This window comes from Lactuca virosa, chromosome 8 (assembly GCF_052849685.1).
Source record: "Lactuca virosa cultivar CGN04683 chromosome 8, Lactuca_virosa_CGN04683_v6, whole genome shotgun sequence".
Taxonomy (NCBI): domain Eukaryota; kingdom Viridiplantae; phylum Streptophyta; class Magnoliopsida; order Asterales; family Asteraceae; genus Lactuca; species Lactuca virosa.
This window is the reverse complement of record NC_136433.1, coordinates 264,367,108-264,385,918: the sequence shown is the minus strand read 5'-3', so window position 1 is coordinate 264,385,918 and position 18,811 is coordinate 264,367,108. Positions and strand designations below refer to the sequence as shown.

Here is an 18,811-nt window from a genome sequence, read left to right as displayed (position 1 = left end):
CACCCCAACCCCACCCCTTTCACCTTACCTTACCTACCCTACCATTTTTTCTTATTTAAATAATAGTCTTTTTCGGTAAGACAGGGGCCAAACGTGTAACAAAAAAACAAACAGTAGGGATCAAACGCGTAACAAAAGCAAATAGTAGGGACCTTCCGAGTTAAAAAAATAAGTTAGGGACCAAGCGTGCAAATTACCCCAAACCATAGGGACCATTTGTGTAATTTACTCAAAAATATATATAGTGACTAAATCGATTATGAGGCCAATGTGTAGGAACTTTATTGCAGTTTTCCCGTTAAAGAATGTCATTCTATATACACCAACAAATTTTCGGGTCTCTTCTTTAAATATATTCTCGAGACTTCTTGATAAATGTTGAAACTTGAAAGGGCATGTATTCTCCATATTTATGCACCCACCCGATGTATTGGGAAATCCATAAATAATAGTATCTTCTTAGTTTGCTAACAGATATTCTAAAAACTGCAACAAAAACGATATTATATTAGCTATTAGTTATGAGTCCAATGTATTATATGAGTTAATTTAAAAAAAAAATTAAATATAAATGCCAAAATATTTGAGAACTTTGAATTTATAAGAAAATATAAGTTCATTAATGAACTTGAATTTAATTTTGAAAATTTTAAAATTAAAATGTAACATTAATGAAATTGATATTCATTTATTGTAATATTACATTAAAGTATTATGTGAAATTTAATAAAATAGAAAAACTCAGAAATGCTGAAAAAAAATTAATTCAAAATAACCACAAAATGACATTTAGCAAATTAAACGAGAATGTGACAAGTGACAAAAAAAACATTCATTTATTAGAGAGGATTTTTATAGATAACATTTCTAATCTAAAGTTCTAAATATGACATTTTCTCAATGTCATATGCAAAAATAGGTATTCTCAATAAGAAAAAAAATACTAAAAGTTTACATTTTTGCAAATGTCATTTTCACGGATAACATCTGCGAAAATGTGCGATATTTATCATCTTTTTTAATTGAGAATGTCTACTCTCGTAAATGACATCTATCAAAATAGATATTCTTGATCAAAACTTGCGTTTTGATTACTAAACAGTCAAAGAGTAGCCTTAAAATAAACTCTCAAAACCTAAAAATGTGATATTAAAACCAACTTTGAGAGATTTCAAATTTTAGATATTTAAGAGTAGAGAATTTTTATAATTCATTTGTTGTAAAATGAAGGAAAAAAAATAAATAAGCATTTTATGACCTCAAATTCTGGAGGCTACATTTTTGCAGATGACATTTACGGAAAACACCATATTAATCTGCAAAAATTATTAAAACGGAGTTATTTTAACCTAATTTGTATATTTTGGCATATGAAAGAGATAAGTAAAAGTAATCTGATTTATCTTTTTTTCAAAAATATGATATTGATAGTAATAAAAACCAACAAAATTAAAGTAACATCAGACTTATTAATTTCTTTTGTTGGCATTTAATGCACATTAAGTTACTTCTAACAAGGATTTTGCAATGAACTTTTGACGCGAATAAGCAAAGTAGTAGTTGTACTATTTCCTATAAAGAAACATGTTTTATGCATTATTAAGTTGTACCTTGCACTCCACCGTTTACTCTGTTTCTTTATTCTTTGATTAAATCCGGGAAACCAAGAACCCCATCCACCGCCGTCAACCACCGCCGGGAAATCAAGAACACCCACAACCACCAAAAATGTCAATTTTCAGAATCGTACCATCAAATATCAAAGACTTGTGCTTAATCATCTCAAGCTTGTCTCTGTTCTATCTCCTCTCGCATCCGCTCACCACCCCAATCCCTACCACCCCCACCGCCATCTCCGTCGTAACACCTCCTCCCACCACCATCCGCCACATCCTCTTTTCCATCGCATCTTCTCACAAATCATACAATAATCGAAAACCCTACCTTCGTCTCTGGTATAAACCTAATTCTACAAACGCAATCGTCTTTCTAGACCGCCCGGTAACCGATTCCAACTCCGATTCCGATCTACCTCCTGTAATTATCTCCGCCGACACGTCACGGTTCCCCTACACCTTCCCGCGCGGACTCCGGTCGGCAATTCGTGTCGCGCGGATCGTAAAAGAAGCGGTGGAATCGAATGAATCGGAGGATATTCGGTGGTACGTGTTTGGGGACGACGATACGGTGTTTTTCACGGAGAATTTAATTAGGGTTCTGGCGAAATACGATCATGAACGGTGGTTTTACATCGGAAGTATGTCGGAAAGCTACGAACAGAACTTCCAGCATTCGTTTAATATGGCGTTCGGCGGCGGTGGATTCGCGATCAGCCGATCGTTGGGTAGGGTTTTGGCGAGGGTTTTGGATTCGTGTTTGATGAGGTATCCCCATGTGTACGGAAGTGATTCTAGGGTTTATTCATGCTTGGTGGAGCTTGGTGTTGAGTTAACCCATGAACCAGGGTTTCATCAGGTGAAAAATGCTTTACCCTTTGACCTTGTAAAATTCATAGATGAACAAAAAAAAACATTTAAATTTTAGATTTTTTATGATTTTTTTTATTTCTTGATGATCAAATTTGGAATTTGACTCGACATTTCTTCAAAATAAATTTAAGTTAGCTAGTTATTTTGATTTGAGAGTAAAGGGTTATTTTAGACACTTCATATGTGATTAGAAGGTATTTTGGACATTTTTCAAGGTATTTTACACATTTTGCCACTTTAGATATGAAAGTAGTATCTTTTTGAGAGGGTTTTATGAGACAAAAAATTGACCATTTGTTTTTGTCCCACCAAGATGTAAATATATCTATCTTCGTCGATAAAAATAGCCCTAAAAAGCAAAATTTTTATTAGAGCTATTTCCAATGAAGACAACAAAGAGGGCAATCACTATCTTTCAGTCTCATACATGTCAAACACAGTACACGAGATCGATCTGTAGAAAAATAACTAAAATTTCTTGAACCATGTGTCAGGTGGACATTCGAGGCAACATGTTCGGGATCCTTGCGGCACATCCATTATCACCATTATTATCCCTCCACCACCTCGACCTCGTAGATCCCATCTTTCCCGGTTTGACCAAGCTCGAAGCGGTCAAACGCCTTTTCGAACCTGTAAAACATGATCCCGCCCGGATCCTTCAACAAACTGTGTGCTATGATCCTTCCAACTCAATCACGGTATCGGTTTCTTGGGGCTATGTGGTTCAAGTGTTTGAAGGGAATCAATTCCTTCCGGATTTGATTCAAATCCAAAAGACATTTCGATCATGGAGGAGAAAAGAAAATGCTTATTCGAGCCTTCATATGTTTAATACACGAGATTATAAAGATGTGTGTAAAGGTCCGGATACGTTTTTCTTGGAAGGTGTTGTTTATGATACGGATAAGTTTCATAGTTTGTATAAAAGAAATGTGTCGGTGAATTGCTCGAGAAGTAATGCGATACGGGATTTGATCGATATCAAGGTTTTCTCGAGAAAACTCGAGGAAGAGAACCAAGAGGTATGTGTATATTTACTAAAATGACAACTTACTTTTTTTTTGTTATGTTCGAATTATTGATTTTTTCTATGTACGTCCTATGTCATGTATTTCTAAATGTGTCTCATCGAGTAGTCGCTTTGTCAATGGGGTATCTACTTATACACCTCATCAGCAAGGAAGCCGGTCACAAAGGTGATCTAGATGGAAGGAAATTAAAAAGTATAAAATCTAGGATGACAATAAGTTAATATTTTTTTTATTAGGGTTAAGATTAGTAAGTGGGAGCATACTTTGTTATTTGTCTCATCTAAGTCGCTTCAAAATCCTTTTGTACATCTTTTGTCCCTATACTTTTTAGTTAGTGTCAGTGTTACTGTCACTATCACTCTGTTGACTGACTGGTCTTGTTGTTGATTTGGCGTCCATATGGTGTTGACATAGCCTCCACTTGTACGCCACATCATCAAGGAAACCGTGTGACTTGATGAAACAAAATTAGAAAGTGCAAGGACCTAGGATGTACATAAAAGGTTAAGTGAAAAATGTGTCGTCGCTTGGTGACCTTTATCCCTTTTTATTATGGTCCTTTATCCCTTTTTATTATGGTCTTGATATTTCAATCGATGTGTGTTTTTTGCGCTTTGTTATCATTACAAAAGGGTATTTTAGACATTTGACATATAGTTTAATACATGTACTTTTATATACTCTTCTAGGTGACCACACCCCGTCGTCAATGTTGTGAAATCTTACCACCTTACAACGAAACCATGGTTATTGCTTTGCGGCGATGTGAAAAAGATGAATTAATTGCGATGCATAAATAAGGTCCTTTTATTATATCATGGGACTTAATGGCAAGGCATCCTCTCAATTGCCTACTTCAAAATACAAGGTAATTTGGTTTTGCATTTTTTTTTTTGTGAAATCCATTCGAAGAAATTAAGACATGGTATAAAATATTGTTCACACGGGCCACGTTTGTCTACTTTCAGTGGGACAAAAAGACGTGAATGTCCTTCTCATTCAGGGTCACTATGAATGCACTTTTAGAGGCCTTGATTACGAAAAATGAGCATTCGAGCTCTTGTTGTAATACAAAAGCAGAGTGGATTTCAGTATAGGTTAGTTATCAAAATTCCATATATAATAATGTATACAAGGCTATTGGTTGATTTATTAGGATATTGTAACATTAGCTAATGTGAAACAAAAAGCTGTATTAGGTAAAAGTTTTGGTCAAATACAGAATTACAGCAGATTAGCGTATTAGGTGTCTGTATTTTATTGTGATATACTCTTGTGTACGACCGATCTCTATCCAACAATAAACTTTGAAAGAACAATAAGTGTCTTTTCTACAAAAACGAAAACAAGAAAGGCTGGTTCATTTAAAGTTACAACAGCTTGAGGTTTTTTATAAAAGTGATTATAAGCATATACGATATCTTTGATTAATTAATATGGTATCAATATATAATAATTGGAGACGTCTTTTAGTATTTGAAAAATTATATTTGTACATATTAAATGACCAAAAAAGACATGAGAAAAAGGTAAATCGGTGTGTACGTCATTGGTTATAAAGAAGAAAAACAAGCCTACGGGTTCATTGGGATTATAGGATTAGAGTAGTCATAGACTGGATAAATTTGTTTCCATGTATAATAAACACTTTTCAACAAGCCTTTTCAAATTATGTAAGAATGAAATGTCTAATCAAAAACGTTTGTTAAGTTACTAAGCATTTTTTTTATTGCATCAAAACACACAAAAAAATTCTTACTAACGTTATCAACTACTAAAAGACGTAACGGTAAGTCTCATTTACTGTTGGCAAGGTTTTCAAAATCTTGATTTTGATTAAGATCTTACGATTTTTAAAACGATTTCAATCACACTAGGATCTCGATCTCACTTCTTTAGTTTTATGATATATCCAAGTATCAAAAATTCGTATTTTCAACTTGAAATCGAACATCACAAGTTGCAAAAAGTCTTGTAAAGCATCATAATTTCATCAATTCATCTTGAACTAAACAAAACAAACTCATAATAATCCATTTGTGATCTTATGTCTATAGTTGTACACCATCAAAATGACTTTTTTTTGTTATTAAGTTGTTTTCTTCTTAATTTTTACGGTTTGTAACAGCAAAAATTATGGTTCATGCTTAAAAACTTAAATTTGATTGTACTATCGATGTTTTAATGATCAAGTTATCATGTATACTTCACACCCATTATCTTGCTATAAAATTTGACTAAGAGTTTATTTTGGTAGAATCTTTCAATCTCAATCCAATCTAATCTTACGATCACGATTTTTGCAAAACTTAAAACAATCTTAAGTAAGATTTCGATCTTTACAACCTTAATTGTTAGGGACCATCTTTTCTTCCCATCAATGAATTAGGCATATGTTCAAACAATCTTTAGCTAACAAGTTCATATTTCATTCAAGGCTTTTATATTTGTTGTCATACTAGTGTTACTTTCTGACAAAAAAATAAAATAAAATAATAAAAAAACTGGTTTTTGTGCCTCTACTCATATGACAAATTCCGATGTGAACATCAACTGTTCTCTCTATTTTATATGTTGGATTGTGCTGCGGAGGTTTCTATATTTTCTTTTGATTTACATGGTTAGAATTTTCTAACACCTTGTAAAATGAGGAAATTTTGTTTTAGGGTACACTATTCAAATTCAACATGTTACATAAAAATAAAAAAAAAGGTTTATCTCATTCGCAAAAGTGAAATCATTCCGATCATTGAAAATAAATCGGTCATCTGAATTATTTATTTTTTTTAATCTATTTTAGATAAATAAAACCAAAGTAAACTAAACACCATGTATTCTTTTGTAACTAAAAACAAATTTGACGATTATTCCAATCTAAAACCCACATGTTTGTGTTGTATGTTGTATCCGTTTTATGTTTTAGTTTTTGTCAGGGGTGTAAAAGTAGTAATGAAAATGAAATTCGTTTGGATTAATAAGAAAGAAGGGTAATATTGGAAAGAAATATTATTTCCTGCTTGAAAGATAGATACCAGAAACAATTGCCATCCCAGCAACAGCTACTCCAACTGTTGACAGGACCTTGGTCACCGAAATCGCTGGTTTTGTTGTAGGCAACTCCAGAAGCTCTCTCACCTGCATAATGACCATTTTACCCTTACATTCCAAAAAAACAAAATTTCACTATATTTTATGTAGTCATTTAACCATTATACTTTTTAACATTTAAAAGATGCATGTTTAAAAGCACAATGTAGTTTACCATTTGTTGATTTAGCCACTTAACTATTTATTTTTCGTTGTCAATTTAGCTATCAAAATATTATTATTATTATTATTATTAAAATAAGTAATAACCATGGAAAATAATTGGTGACCTCAACAGGATGCTGCCAGTGTTTTTTGATTCCCTGAAGGTGGCCCTTTCCAACAACTGCAACCACTGAACTATGCTCACTTGCTATTTTAAACAGGCTGGATGACATATACCTACATCCAAAACCAATTTTGTTTTATAAATTATATCTAACAAAAAAAATCATGAAAAATGTATCAAGTAAAGAATTTATATTTATATATATTATAAAAACATGATATTCAGTTTTAGTTGAATATAAAAGTAGGATGCTATGAAATATTATTATATGGATAGCAAAGAAAAGAAGATACTAACCTGTCACGTTCATGTACAAGGGTTTCCATTAGAGTGGGATACTCCTTGCTCATTTCTTGAATAACAAGTGTCAACATGTCCACATCATCCAATTCCTTCAACTGATAACAACAAATATATAAATACATAAACATAAGATAACATTTTACAAATATGCCCTTGTTAAGTTTGTATGAGAATGAAGCACACACCATTTCATTAAGACGCGAGGAGCTTGGCAAAAATATTGACTGAAACATCAAAGAATACATCAGCTTTGTTTTATGCCATAGGGGCATTTTTGACCATGTTCGGCGTAATGTTATCTGTTCATCCATCACATAAACATCAAGATTTATGTTAAATTACAGCATTGTACTTTCAATTTTTTTTTTCTTATTGATACATTGAAAAATCTACCCAAAGTGGATAGGTTTTTATGATATGAAAAAATAAAATTAGGTTTTTTTTTAAAAAGTAAATATATAAAAGTAGATTGTTATTTCTTACATTTACAGGACGATCACCAAGAATAACCTTGGCACCATACTTCATGGCTTCTTCATATGCAACACGAAACTCACTACCAGGGAAAACCTCAAGCTTACTTGCTACCTGAAAAGAAATAAAATAAGAGTAAATTACTGAAATCGTCCCTATGGTTTGGTTAAAATTGCATGTTTGGTCCCTAACTTTTTTTTGCACTCGGATCGTCCCTGTGGTTTGATTTTGTTGCGTTTTTCGTCCCTTGCATACATAAAACTAGGGACCAAACGTGCAATTTTGACCAAACCATAGGGACGAAAAACGCAACACAATCAAACCACAGGGATGATCCGAGTGCAAAAAAAAAAAGTTAGGAACCAAATGTGCAATTTTGACCAAACCGTAGGGACGATTTCAGTAATTTACTCAACAAATAATGATATGCATGAAATGTTAATTGTGACAATTTTATTATGTTATTCGAGCTAAATTAAAGTTATAAAGTTGCAAAAGTCAAGAAATAAATTCAAGAAGAGTTTAATGAAAGAAATAGCAATGTACTTCTATATATTTGTTTATAAGTGTAATATAGCATCATACTTTCAATTGTTTTATTATTAAGGCATTGTAATTTTTATAGGAAAGAATGGAAGTAGGATGATATTAATATTATATGTTAACAAATCAATGAAAGTACATTGCTATTTTCTTGAAGTTAAACATTTGAAGAGTGAAATCATGCCTTAGCTAGAAACCAGCTGTAAAGTATTCCAAACATGTTGTGATTTTTCTTCCACAAATCCACCATTTCTCCCATTGTAGGTATCTGCACACCCTAACAATCAGTATATTTGCAAGAGGTATAGTCTAATGTGAGATTTTTCCATGTATTATAATTTTTCAGAGGAATATATAAATTAGATCCTAGATTTTTTTATTATGTTAATCACTAAAATGATCAAAATGGGTGGTGTCCTATCAGGAAATAAACCACTTCTTGAACATTTATCACAAAATAACACACGAAACTGTGATGTCATATTGTGAAAGGACATTACTTGTTTTGATCATTTTGATGATTAAATCCTCTTCAGATTGGGTTTTTAACAAATAAGAAAAGAGAAAATAGTAGATGATAAGTATACACAATGACCTTCAGATTCTGTGGAGTGAGAACAGCCATACGATTTGAGCATAACTCCAGAAAGACAACCTGCATTTGATTATTGGGTAGTGAAATTTATATGCTAAAAGGTGCAGCCATTAATAAAGTGTCATGAGTTATAAAGAGAATCACCTGTGGTTTTAAGAAACTGACTACAGCTTGAACTTCTTGGCAAGACTCCTACAGAAAAGATGATTATTAAAGTAGCAATATATCATTCATGGGATCTTTACAAACCTGAAAATGTTCCCTATGTCATTATATTTGTATATCTGTAGAAAAGAATATAATAGATTCTACTTATTATCCTACAGGTAGATATTCTTGAACAAAAAGTTCCTCATGAACTTCCTTAAACTCACTAGATTGATGATGAAACACAGACCTATTGAGCACCAAAGTTGCCATGAATCAACTTCTCAAAAGTCAATGTTATTGATTAAAATCTTGTAAAGCTTCTAGTCATTTAGCCTGAGGCAACAGAACTGTTCTTCAGTTCAATCATCAACATATCACTTTCCTACAGATTAGCTTTTGAGCAGGAAAAAGAGTTGGAACATGAAGTGCAGATTAAGCAATGTTCTTTACAATTTAAGTAATTCATTGTGATCAACATTAACCTTTTTTATCTTTTGCTTCTCAATTAAGCAAACAATACTAGCAACTTAAACATTCTTGGACTTTATAGGAAGCTAAAGAAACTAGAAATCCAGAAAAACAACTAAGATATCCTTCATGAAATAAGAAGATAAGTGAGCAAATCGATTGAAGAAATGGACAATTGATTCAATTCATTTAACTAAACAGATTAAGAACATGATAAATAAATTGAGTTAATCTAAAACAAGTTGATTACCGTAGAAACATGCGCCGTTCCAACCAAATAAACCTCGCAAATTCCTCCTTCAGCAGAGGATTCACACGAAAGCGTCACAACACTCCGTGATAGCTCCTCAGGAAGCACTTTCTTTTGCCCACCTTCAGCTGTTCAACATTTTCAATTCATTTTTCCTCAGTAAAACATTTAATTGTAATTTGTTGTATAAATTACCAAAAATCTGTAAATGATGCGATATCAACACGACATAATTCAATAAATTCGCACCTTCCACTTCATTGTCGTTCGCATCGCAACTTTCTCCATTGGCAACAACAACATTCTGATCATCCAAGCTCGAAGAGGTGGCTCCGTCATCGGAGGTTGTAATTGTTCTTGCATCCAGTTCCGGCGCGTGCGGATGCGAATCTGAATCCATCGCCGTCAAATTACGGTTGCGGAGAGTAGCGGTGGATCGTCGGTGGAGTTTTGAAGGTGCAACGAATTGTTGTAGTGTGTGTTCGAGTGTGAAAGTGCGTGTTCTTGTCGATACTCCGCTGGGGGTTTTCCGGGGTAACAATCCGACGAGCGATGAAGAGGCGATTTTGTAGTTACGTTGGGGTTTCGATAGTTGCAACTCGACCGAGTTGACCAGGGCGCGTGACTGAGTTAGTCCACTCATATGAGGTGTTCTTCAAGAGAATCGATGACGCTGGGATTTATACATGTACTGGTATAACCGTCTATGGGTAAAATAATTTTACAATAACGGTCCCTAAATAAATACCAATTTACATATCAAGTCCTTATAGATAATAAAAAAAAAAAAAAAAAGGGTACATATCTTTCTACAAATTGTATACATAAGCATACAATAATAGATTAAATACAAGAAATACAAAATGTACTTTGATTTGTTTATAGTAATATTCTACTTTTGTTTTTCCTATTGCCATATTGTAGTTTTAAATTCTTTTCATTATAGCATTTTATCGAAATACAAAACAACTTTTGTTGTTACACTTGTTATATAATTCAAAGAATAACATCCTAATAACATAAAGAATTAGATGTACAATGCACTAGTTGGATTTTTTTTTAAATATAATGCATTAATAGGAAAAAAAATTAAAACTACAATGTTGTAATAGAAGCAAATGAAAATATAATGCTATAACATACAAAAATATATATATTATTATCTATTACTTACATCATCCTAGTTTCATTCCATTAGGGTGTAGCATTGTACTTAAATTTTTTTACATATTAAGGCATTAAGTTTGAAAATTTTATCAAAGCATAACATTGCACTCTCAATTTTATCTTACTAGAGCATCATCCATTAGTATTGCTATAATTGCATAGATTTTTCAAGCTTCAACAGAATATAAAAATCATACATTAATAAAAATATGTTGCCATTTCTTACATTAAACCCTATTCATTTATTCTCGCACCATAAATTTCCAACAACTAATTTATAAAGATCTACAAGTTCTTTATCATTTAGATCATAACATAAATAAACTACACATGCCACAATAATAATTGGAATATTCGAGATATTTGACCAAATCTATTGCACAAAATCAAGCCTCATGTGAACATTTAATGCGCATATAACATCATATAAGGCACGAATTCCCAAAAAAATTAAAGACGTTGACCAATTCTCAAAAGTCAACCACTGAAAAACTGTTCCAATGACGAAGAACTGAAAACATTAGAAGCAATTCGTTCGGTTTTGTTTGTTGAGATGTGAAGCTGATACTTGATGAACCTCTGTGATCATATAACAAAAAATGTAACAAATTATGGAATTAGATTTCGTAACATGAATAACAATATTTTTATTTTTTATAATTTAGGTTAAATTGACATAATATTTAATATTTAAAAGTACGTATACATACTGCCAACTGAGTCGTAATTTCTTGACTCGAGTCTATATGCCAATCTGGCTCCAGCTGTCTAACAAATGACGTTCTTCCAATTTCTGTGCTACAAAAAAGTACCTGAAATTCCAATTATAGGAAAAGTCAAATTTTGACTTTTCAATGTCAAAACCCTAGATATGATACGATTTTTTTAATTAAAAAATCGTTACTAATTAGTTTTACTTTTTACCTTGTCTTTAACCAAACCACCCGATGTAAAAATCCCAGCATTTTCTAATGCAATTAAAACTTTTTTCTGCAACAAATAATAGTATCAATTAGCCAACAAGAAAACAAAAAATTAATAATTACCAACTTTATGATTATTCTTGATTCGTATTTATTATTTAATTCAAATCATCCAAATTTAGTAAAAAAACATTCAACTATAGTCAAACAGCTAAAATGCCATTAACCAATGAGAATACATGGGATCTTTGTAAACATGTTTGTACTTTGTAATTCTCTTATGTCACATAAATGGGACCCACAATATAAGTAAAGATATAAATTATAAATTTATAATACCTCACTTTCATCATCTAAGACTGTTTCCATGAGATAAAGGTCACAGAATTTTGTTATCTCCAAAAGAACATCCAAAACAGATGATCTCACAGTTGCTTGATTCTGTTAAAAAAAATTAGTAAACACTTAAATGATTAAAGTATTGTTATAACTTATAACTTATAATAATCATAAAAAATAATAATAGTTAAGTGGCTAAATTGATAAAATGATGGGAATATTTTAACCAATACCTGAAGCTCCTGTGGATTACTTTCTTCAAGTATAACTCCAAGCAATCGACAAGTTACCTATTATAACAAAATCATGATATCATTATGATTTATGTATTTGGTTGAAAATTCATGTGTAAACTTATTTTTCTTAATATTATCATCAAAGCACTTTCATGTTACAAGAATGATAGATAATATAATATCATGTTTTCTTGTTATTCATTGTTGAGCTCTTTATCATGTTCTTGATGTTATGATTTTGGATAGAAATATAGAATAAATTAGGGTTTCTTGTTATTCATTGTGACAATAATTAATAAAAATCCACATGCATACCTTCCTTCCATCGCTTAATTTTTGTCTGACTATTTGTCCTAAAGTAGGCTGCAACAACAATAAGAAATAAAGAATAAAGGGTTAATAAATTTAAGGGTTTTAAATTTTTCAAAATTGAGGTTTTCAAATTGTCGATTTTACCTTTACAGGCTGAAAAAACTCATCAATAACAGTTTGAGCTCTTGAATCTTCATAAGATGAAGTAACACCTGAAGGAAATAAATTTGCATCTGGATGACTATTAACTCCAGAATTGCTAGATGAAGGGGATTGATGTTTAGGTTGTCTTCTTCGAGGTTCACTTGGTGTCCTCAACAATCTCCATGTGAATATTACTGCAACTGCAAGTCCTGCTATCGCCCAAACAGACCCTATATCCTGTAAAGATGTCAGGATCTTGTGAGAATAAAAGGGGTTTTGGTAGATATGGACTAGAAGTCAATTTTACTGCAATGTCAGTAGCTTTGTTTCACGGGTTGTGTTATGTGCACGTGAATGTGAGAATCACGAGACTAGAAGACGATGGAAGGTACAAGTCATCTTGAAAACACAGACGACGATTATCATCGCTGAACCTAATTCAACTTTTCGAATTGAAATTTCCTAATTTGGTTGACTCATGAAAGTTGTAAGGTTTTTTAATGATCGGAAAATAAAACCTGAACCCAATTTGTACACAAATTGGAAAGAACAAAGCAGTTAAAGATCTTGAAACGAAACTTCATAGGATCATTTCATCAAACAGTTGGTAGACAAATGAAGATTGAAGATAAAAGAAGAAATTAGGACCTGTGTATTGAGAACCTTGGAAACTTTGTCGGATAGATAAGCCCCGATTCTCTTAATGAGCTGTATAAAATCTTCGTTTGAGTAGTCAGCCATGCCTGTACGAATTGTCGTCTTGTTTTGCACGCCCACTCAAGAGACGAATACTCAAGATCTTCAATCTGTCATCATTCTAGAGAGAGAGAAAATCGAAAGAGAGTGAGAGCGGAAGAGTAGCTAGATCTTAACGAAGAGGGTGGTGGATTTGATTGATGAAGGAAAAGATTCTTGAAATCGGATGTTTCTTGATTATGGTAAAGCCAGAGGGTTATGCAGCCGCTGGTGATTGGTGAGAAGAAAATACGGTTTCCGCATTTCATATCAAATATACCGTCCAAAATCGAAATTAATAATATGCCCGTCTCAAAGTCAAATACAAAAACTAAAAGCCATAGTTAGTAGAATGTTTTTGGAAATAATGTAATTTGCAAAAAGAGTTTGAATCTGAGAAAAATTGGAATCGTGTTTGATTGATCAATTTTTAATAAACATGATAAATTTTCATTTATCAAACTCTTAACCTTCCAAACCAATGTCTTTTATTGAATTTGTATGTAACATACATAACAAAAATAGTTTTACAAAACGAAAATATATAATTGCACTCGGTAAAAACAATTAACAAATATCTTGTTTTGGAGTTAGGTCTATAGCCGATTAGTCAAGATTTGTGTATTGGTTTAAGGAGTTAAAGAATGGAAAAGGAAAACTTGTGTGTGAGCGCAGGAATGTACGTATGTGTATGTATGCATAGGGTGTGGGCGTAGGTGTGACATTATGTGTATGTATAGGTGCGGGTATGAGTATTAGTGTAGGTGTCGGCATATGTGTGTGTACCTAAGTGTGGGTATGTGTATGGAAATAGGTGTGTGTATATATATATATATATATATATATATATATATATATATATATATATATATATATATATATATATATATATACGGCATACACGTTTACATGTAGGTGTGTATATGAGTGTGGGTGAGGGTAAGTGGTTGGTGTGACATGTTCAACAGGAGTGTGGATGTCGAATGATGAATCTGCCTTGAGAGTTTTCCTAAGAACACGACACAAAGAAGAATTGTTAAAGGACATCTGGGTGTTCTCCCGGGACGTCGCTCCGAGGATCAAGTTAGTTTTCTGAGAGAGGTAATTTTAGGGTAAGTTCTGTGAGAGAGAAGATGGATCCCTTCCTTGAGGCGGAAGTGATCCTCTTATACCTGCTTCTAACAGATCGTGGGGACCTCGTCCGATTAGCGTGAAACGTGGCCTCCTCTGACTAGGAGGATCACGCCCACGTTAACTAACTACCAGGTGACGTCAGTTTTGGGCGTCACGGGAGGCATTCGTTGCCTTCTGATTGGCTGCGAATAGATGGGGAGATCACGTGGAATGTTCGTTCCCTGTGATGGCCGCCGAGCTGTGAGCCCGGCGCTGGGATGCGTGGGCCAAGACCGGGTCTTGGCCAAGGTACTGGCATAGTAACGTTCTGTCTAGGTTCTTCGTTAACTTTAACGTGATCGTACATGGAAACGTTAACAAGTCCCTTAGACTAGTAGGCGTCTGCGTTCGTGACGTAGCAGCGTCGTTCTGGTCTATTCCCAGGCACGTGGTGAGCGGCTATTGGTGGCCTGCGTGGTTGTCAGGGCGAAATCGCCGCTCTTCGGCGGTTTCATTATGGAAACGGTTCGCTCTCTTTTTTTGGTATTTAATCCTTTGTTCATCTTGACACATCCTCTCCACCTGCTACCTTTCTTCCTTTGAGTTCTTATTCGAAAGAAACCTTTTTGTCTTTTCCTTCAAACTCTTTTATGGCATCTTCTCGTTCTTTAGGAAGAAATCTCACCGACGAAGAGTGGGAATCTTTCCAATTCCGGTTTGGATTTGTTCCTGAACACGGCGTACACATTCCCCTATTCGACGTGTCACTTTACAGCCCCCCTGAGGGCAAAGTCAGGATTCCGATCGCCCTGTTTGAGGCAGGTCTTCGTTTGCCTACCACCGACTTCTTTAACCTGATCATTCGTGAGTACGGGTTTTCATTGAAGGAGTTGACGCCCATTGCTATAAACAAGATAGTAGGCTTCGAGCTCCTTTGTCGTGCTCTAGGTTGTCAACCAACAGTTCCGGCATTCAAGCACTTCTTCAACGCTTCTACCCAGTCTGGGACTCGAAACGTTTCTCGCCGGCGGGGAATCCCTGCTCTTATTCACGACCAAAAAGTCAAAGAAGAACTGGCAAGAAAAGTTCTTGTGGGTGAATAATGATCTTGTGGTGCTTAGCTACCCAGGGTTAATGCGTATGTGGACCGTGCTCCCGTGATTTTTGGTGCTGACAAGGAGTTAGCTGACGCCTTGGAGAAGACCAGCATCAACGGCGAGGATCAGCTCGACTGCTTCTTGGCCGTCGATGGAATAAGCGCCGCTTGGAGAGCTCGTGGGAAGATGCCCGAGTTCTTTGTCGAGAAGGAAGGTATAACACTCTTCTTCACTTATCCTCCTACCCCCCCCCCTTTCTTTTTAGCAAAACGCGTTGAAATTGGTGTTTTGGTTAACCGTCATTGTTTTTGTTTTGTTTCCAGGTGGGGAGGAGATTATATCCTTGGAGAGGGCTCTTCAGGGTCTGTTTAAGGGTGACATTCGATGTCGCGAAGTCGACCTTGTAGAAGTTCTTCCTCCTCCTGTCTCTGGTCAAGGAGTCGTGGTTACACACGAGTCTCCCGCCGGCACAGGCAGTGCTGCTGGTCCCGATGAGGGTCCTTTAAAACTGTCGGAGGGGGCACACAATCGGGCAACTGAATCACCCGGTCGTATAGCAGAAGAGAACACCGACAAGGCCAACCTTGTTACCACTGCTGGAAGTGCCGAGGCGAAGACTGGGTCTTCGCCTTCCCATGGTCCTGCATCAACTGCTTATGACAAAACCACATCTGCCCCCCTTTCTGCAGGTTCTCATCCGGATGACTATAAGCCGGCTTGGAAGCTGACATCCCAGGATCTTGTCTCCGATCACGACACCGCTCTAGAGTGGTGTCGGCACGCTTTTCCTCCCACCACCATTGAGGCCTTAAGCGTCCTATCTGATGAGCACGTGGCTGACGGCTTGGGCTATGTCGCCGCTCAGGTGTCGTCGTACTTGGTTGCGGCCGCTAGACGCATCTCTGACATGAAGACCCTTCAGTCTGATGCTACTATCGGGTCAAGTACATACCAATTATAGTTATGGGATTAGACACCTAATCCAACAATTAATAACAGCTTGTATTCTATACAAATAAATAATGGGCCGACATTGGTGCCTTCGACCCATGGATACTGTGACAACCCAGAAACTCCTACCTCGCACACTTAGCCAATTCAATCAAAGTTAAACGTGTTTTGTTGACTCCTTACACTGTTTGAGGGTTCGTTTAAGTGATTCTAAGCTTGAGTATGACCAAGGTTGAGTTCAGGAATGAGTCAGCAAGACGTATACTGTCAAAACAGGGCCATACACACCCTTAGAGGGAGTGTACGGTCGTACACATGGGTGTGCGGCCGCACACACACCTCCTGGCAGCACACTCCCTTTTAGACAGCACACCCACCCTATATAAAGGGTAGACCCCTTTTCCTTTCATTCCTTTAACACCTTGGCAGCACACAACACCATTTCTCTCAAGTTTCTTCAACCACAAACCGTCCCAAGGCTGCAAGAACGTGAGTACTTCTTCCTCTAGCTTACAATCCATGAAAGACCCCTCTATCTAAGCCTTAAGTGTGCAAAAATGGATATGTTCTTCGTGTTGGAAGTGAGTGCGGCCGCACACCTTCATAAGGTGGGCCGCACACTCTTAAAACACCCTCCAAAGTGAGAGTTTGACTTCCATATTCGAGATAAACATGCCCCTAGCTTTGTTGTACCTTGGAAATGGCATTTTTGGACATTTTGTGTGGGGTGTACGACCGCACACACACTTGTGCGGCAGCACACTCAAGTGTGCGACCACACACCCTAGTGTGCGACCACACACTCATTCTACGGCCACAAACACACTTCTAGGACCCCTAACTTGCACTACAATCGAGTATAGACCTAGGACACTTCATGGATTGCAAGTATGGACCTTGAAACACCCCAAGAACACCTTCCAACATGAGTGTACGGCCGCACACCCATGGCCGCACACACACTTAAGGTGGCCATACACCTCCCTCATGCAATCCTTTGAGGTCCTAACACTTAGTGCAAGTAGTACCAAGTTCTTAGAGTGGTTCTCCATCACTTTTAGTGGTGAAATACCTTCATTTGACTCCTTTATGTGCCCTTACATGTTATCTAGGATCAAGTCGTATTCAAGGCTTCACTTGAACACCCAACTTTTCGTGTCGATCCTTCATTCAAATCACCCGAGGTGAGTTCATACCCCTACATTTTCCGTGTTTTTAACGTTTTCAGGGGGAATACAAGCAAAAGCATAAGGAAACTTGTGCTCAAAATATGTTATCCTGTTTAAGATAATTATATTTTCAGTATGCTTTTAACAAGGAAAACAGTTTACCAAACGATTAGGAAATCAACTCGTAGTAACAGTTTTCAAAACTAGAACAATGAACTTGTGAATAATGTATTATTATGTATTATTTTATAAAAAAGGATTCATGCAAATTATAAACAGGATTTTTAGTATTATTACTTGTAAATTTGTTAGGCTAAGTTTGAGACACGTCCTTGGTAACACTCACCACAATAAACAGAGTGTAGGACTAGCACTTGTGACCAGAGTCTCTTGTAGGGAGAGCGTGGCTGTTGTGTATAGATCTATACGGGACTGACAATCCCGCACCTCACTGCTAGCTACAGTTGGACCGGCAGGTCTGCGGGTGACAAAGTCATTAAGGATATCGGTCGTTGCGGGCCATATCCAGTCAGTTATGGTCATGAAACTCACAACCTAGATAACAGGAATTTACTTTTGTAATAATGAATCAAGTGAACTAACCTCAAAGTAATAACCGATTTAATTACTGGGGGGTATTAATAATAATATCTTCAGGACTTAGTTCATCACGTTTTTCTTTTATTTAGTTTTTAAGACTAATATACCCCTCTGGGTGTAACCAGGGTTTTTAAAAGAAAACTGCTTTTATATACACGAGTATCGTAGATACTTGCAAACCTCAGTTTAAAACGGATAATCAACCATCAACTTTTAGGGAAAATATAGGATTTTCCCGGGATAAATCGGCTATTCAAAATGGATTGTTTTACAACCAACGGATATTCATATTCATTCCACGACTCATTGGATTGTACATATGTTGTACGAACCTGGAAGTCAT

The 18,811-nt window shown here is 35.5% G+C and overlaps 3 protein-coding genes across 3 annotated transcripts; 1 reads left to right on the top strand and 2 right to left on the bottom strand.

Annotated features, from left to right (window-relative positions):
* The first annotated feature begins 1,728 nt into the window (after positions 1-1,728).
* On the top strand, positions 1,729-4,845 carry LOC145133206 (glycosyltransferase (DUF604)). The gene is made up of 4 exons (XM_079068141.1): positions 1,729-2,475; positions 2,984-3,514; positions 4,213-4,391; positions 4,492-4,845. The coding sequence occupies exons 1-3, from the start codon at positions 1,729-1,731 to the stop codon at positions 4,321-4,323; spliced, it is 1,389 nt and encodes a 462-aa protein (XP_078924267.1). The 3' UTR covers positions 4,324-4,391; positions 4,492-4,845.
* Positions 4,846-6,357: 1,512 nt separating this feature from the next.
* On the bottom strand, positions 6,358-10,335 carry LOC145134001 (uncharacterized). The gene is made up of 10 exons (XM_079068936.1): positions 9,932-10,335; positions 9,683-9,810; positions 8,959-9,006; positions 8,815-8,874; positions 8,404-8,487; positions 7,686-7,790; positions 7,388-7,501; positions 7,197-7,297; positions 6,901-7,012; positions 6,358-6,658 (listed from the first exon to the last, which is right to left on the bottom strand). The coding sequence occupies exons 1-10, from the start codon at positions 10,323-10,325 to the stop codon at positions 6,530-6,532; spliced, it is 1,275 nt and encodes a 424-aa protein (XP_078925062.1). The 5' UTR covers positions 10,326-10,335; the 3' UTR covers positions 6,358-6,529.
* A 785-nt stretch (positions 10,336-11,120) lies between these two features.
* On the bottom strand, positions 11,121-13,803 carry LOC145134356 (peroxisome biogenesis protein 22-like). Its single transcript, XM_079069211.1, has 8 exons — positions 13,452-13,803; positions 12,804-13,040; positions 12,663-12,710; positions 12,345-12,401; positions 12,112-12,213; positions 11,774-11,839; positions 11,560-11,661; positions 11,121-11,428 (listed from the first exon to the last, which is right to left on the bottom strand). Exons 1-8 carry the CDS (start codon positions 13,542-13,544, stop codon positions 11,327-11,329), a joined length of 807 nt encoding a protein of 268 aa, XP_078925337.1. The 5' UTR covers positions 13,545-13,803; the 3' UTR covers positions 11,121-11,326.
* Between the last annotated feature and the right edge of the window lie 5,008 nt (positions 13,804-18,811).

Bases quoted from the DNA above. Each gene is read 5' to 3' on its own strand.
- LOC145133206 (XM_079068141.1), top strand. From the start codon at position 1,729: ATGTCAATTTTCAGAATCGTACCATCAAATATCAAAGACTTGTGCTTA. The intron at 2,476-2,983 runs GTGAAAAATGCT...ACCATGTGTCAG, and splicing joins ATGAACCAGGGTTTCATCAG to GTGGACATTCGAGGCAACAT. The intron at 3,515-4,212 runs GTATGTGTATAT...ATACTCTTCTAG, and splicing joins TCGAGGAAGAGAACCAAGAG to GTGACCACACCCCGTCGTCA.
- LOC145134001 (XM_079068936.1), bottom strand. From the start codon at position 10,325: ATGAGTGGACTAACTCAGTCACGCGCCCTGGTCAACTCGGTCGAGTTG. The intron at 7,502-7,685 runs GTAAGAAATAAC...ATGGATGAACAG, and splicing joins TTGGTGATCGTCCTGTAAAT to ATAACATTACGCCGAACATG. The intron at 7,013-7,196 runs GTTAGTATCTTC...TTTTGGATGTAG, and splicing joins CTTGTACATGAACGTGACAG to GTATATGTCATCCAGCCTGT.
- LOC145134356 (XM_079069211.1), bottom strand. From the start codon at position 13,544: ATGGCTGACTACTCAAACGAAGATTTTATACAGCTCATTAAGAGAATC. The intron at 12,214-12,344 runs GTATTGGTTAAA...TTTTTTTAACAG, and splicing joins GTAATCCACAGGAGCTTCAG to AATCAAGCAACTGTGAGATC. The intron at 11,429-11,559 runs GTATGTATACGT...ATATGATCACAG, and splicing joins AAATTACGACTCAGTTGGCA to AGGTTCATCAAGTATCAGCT.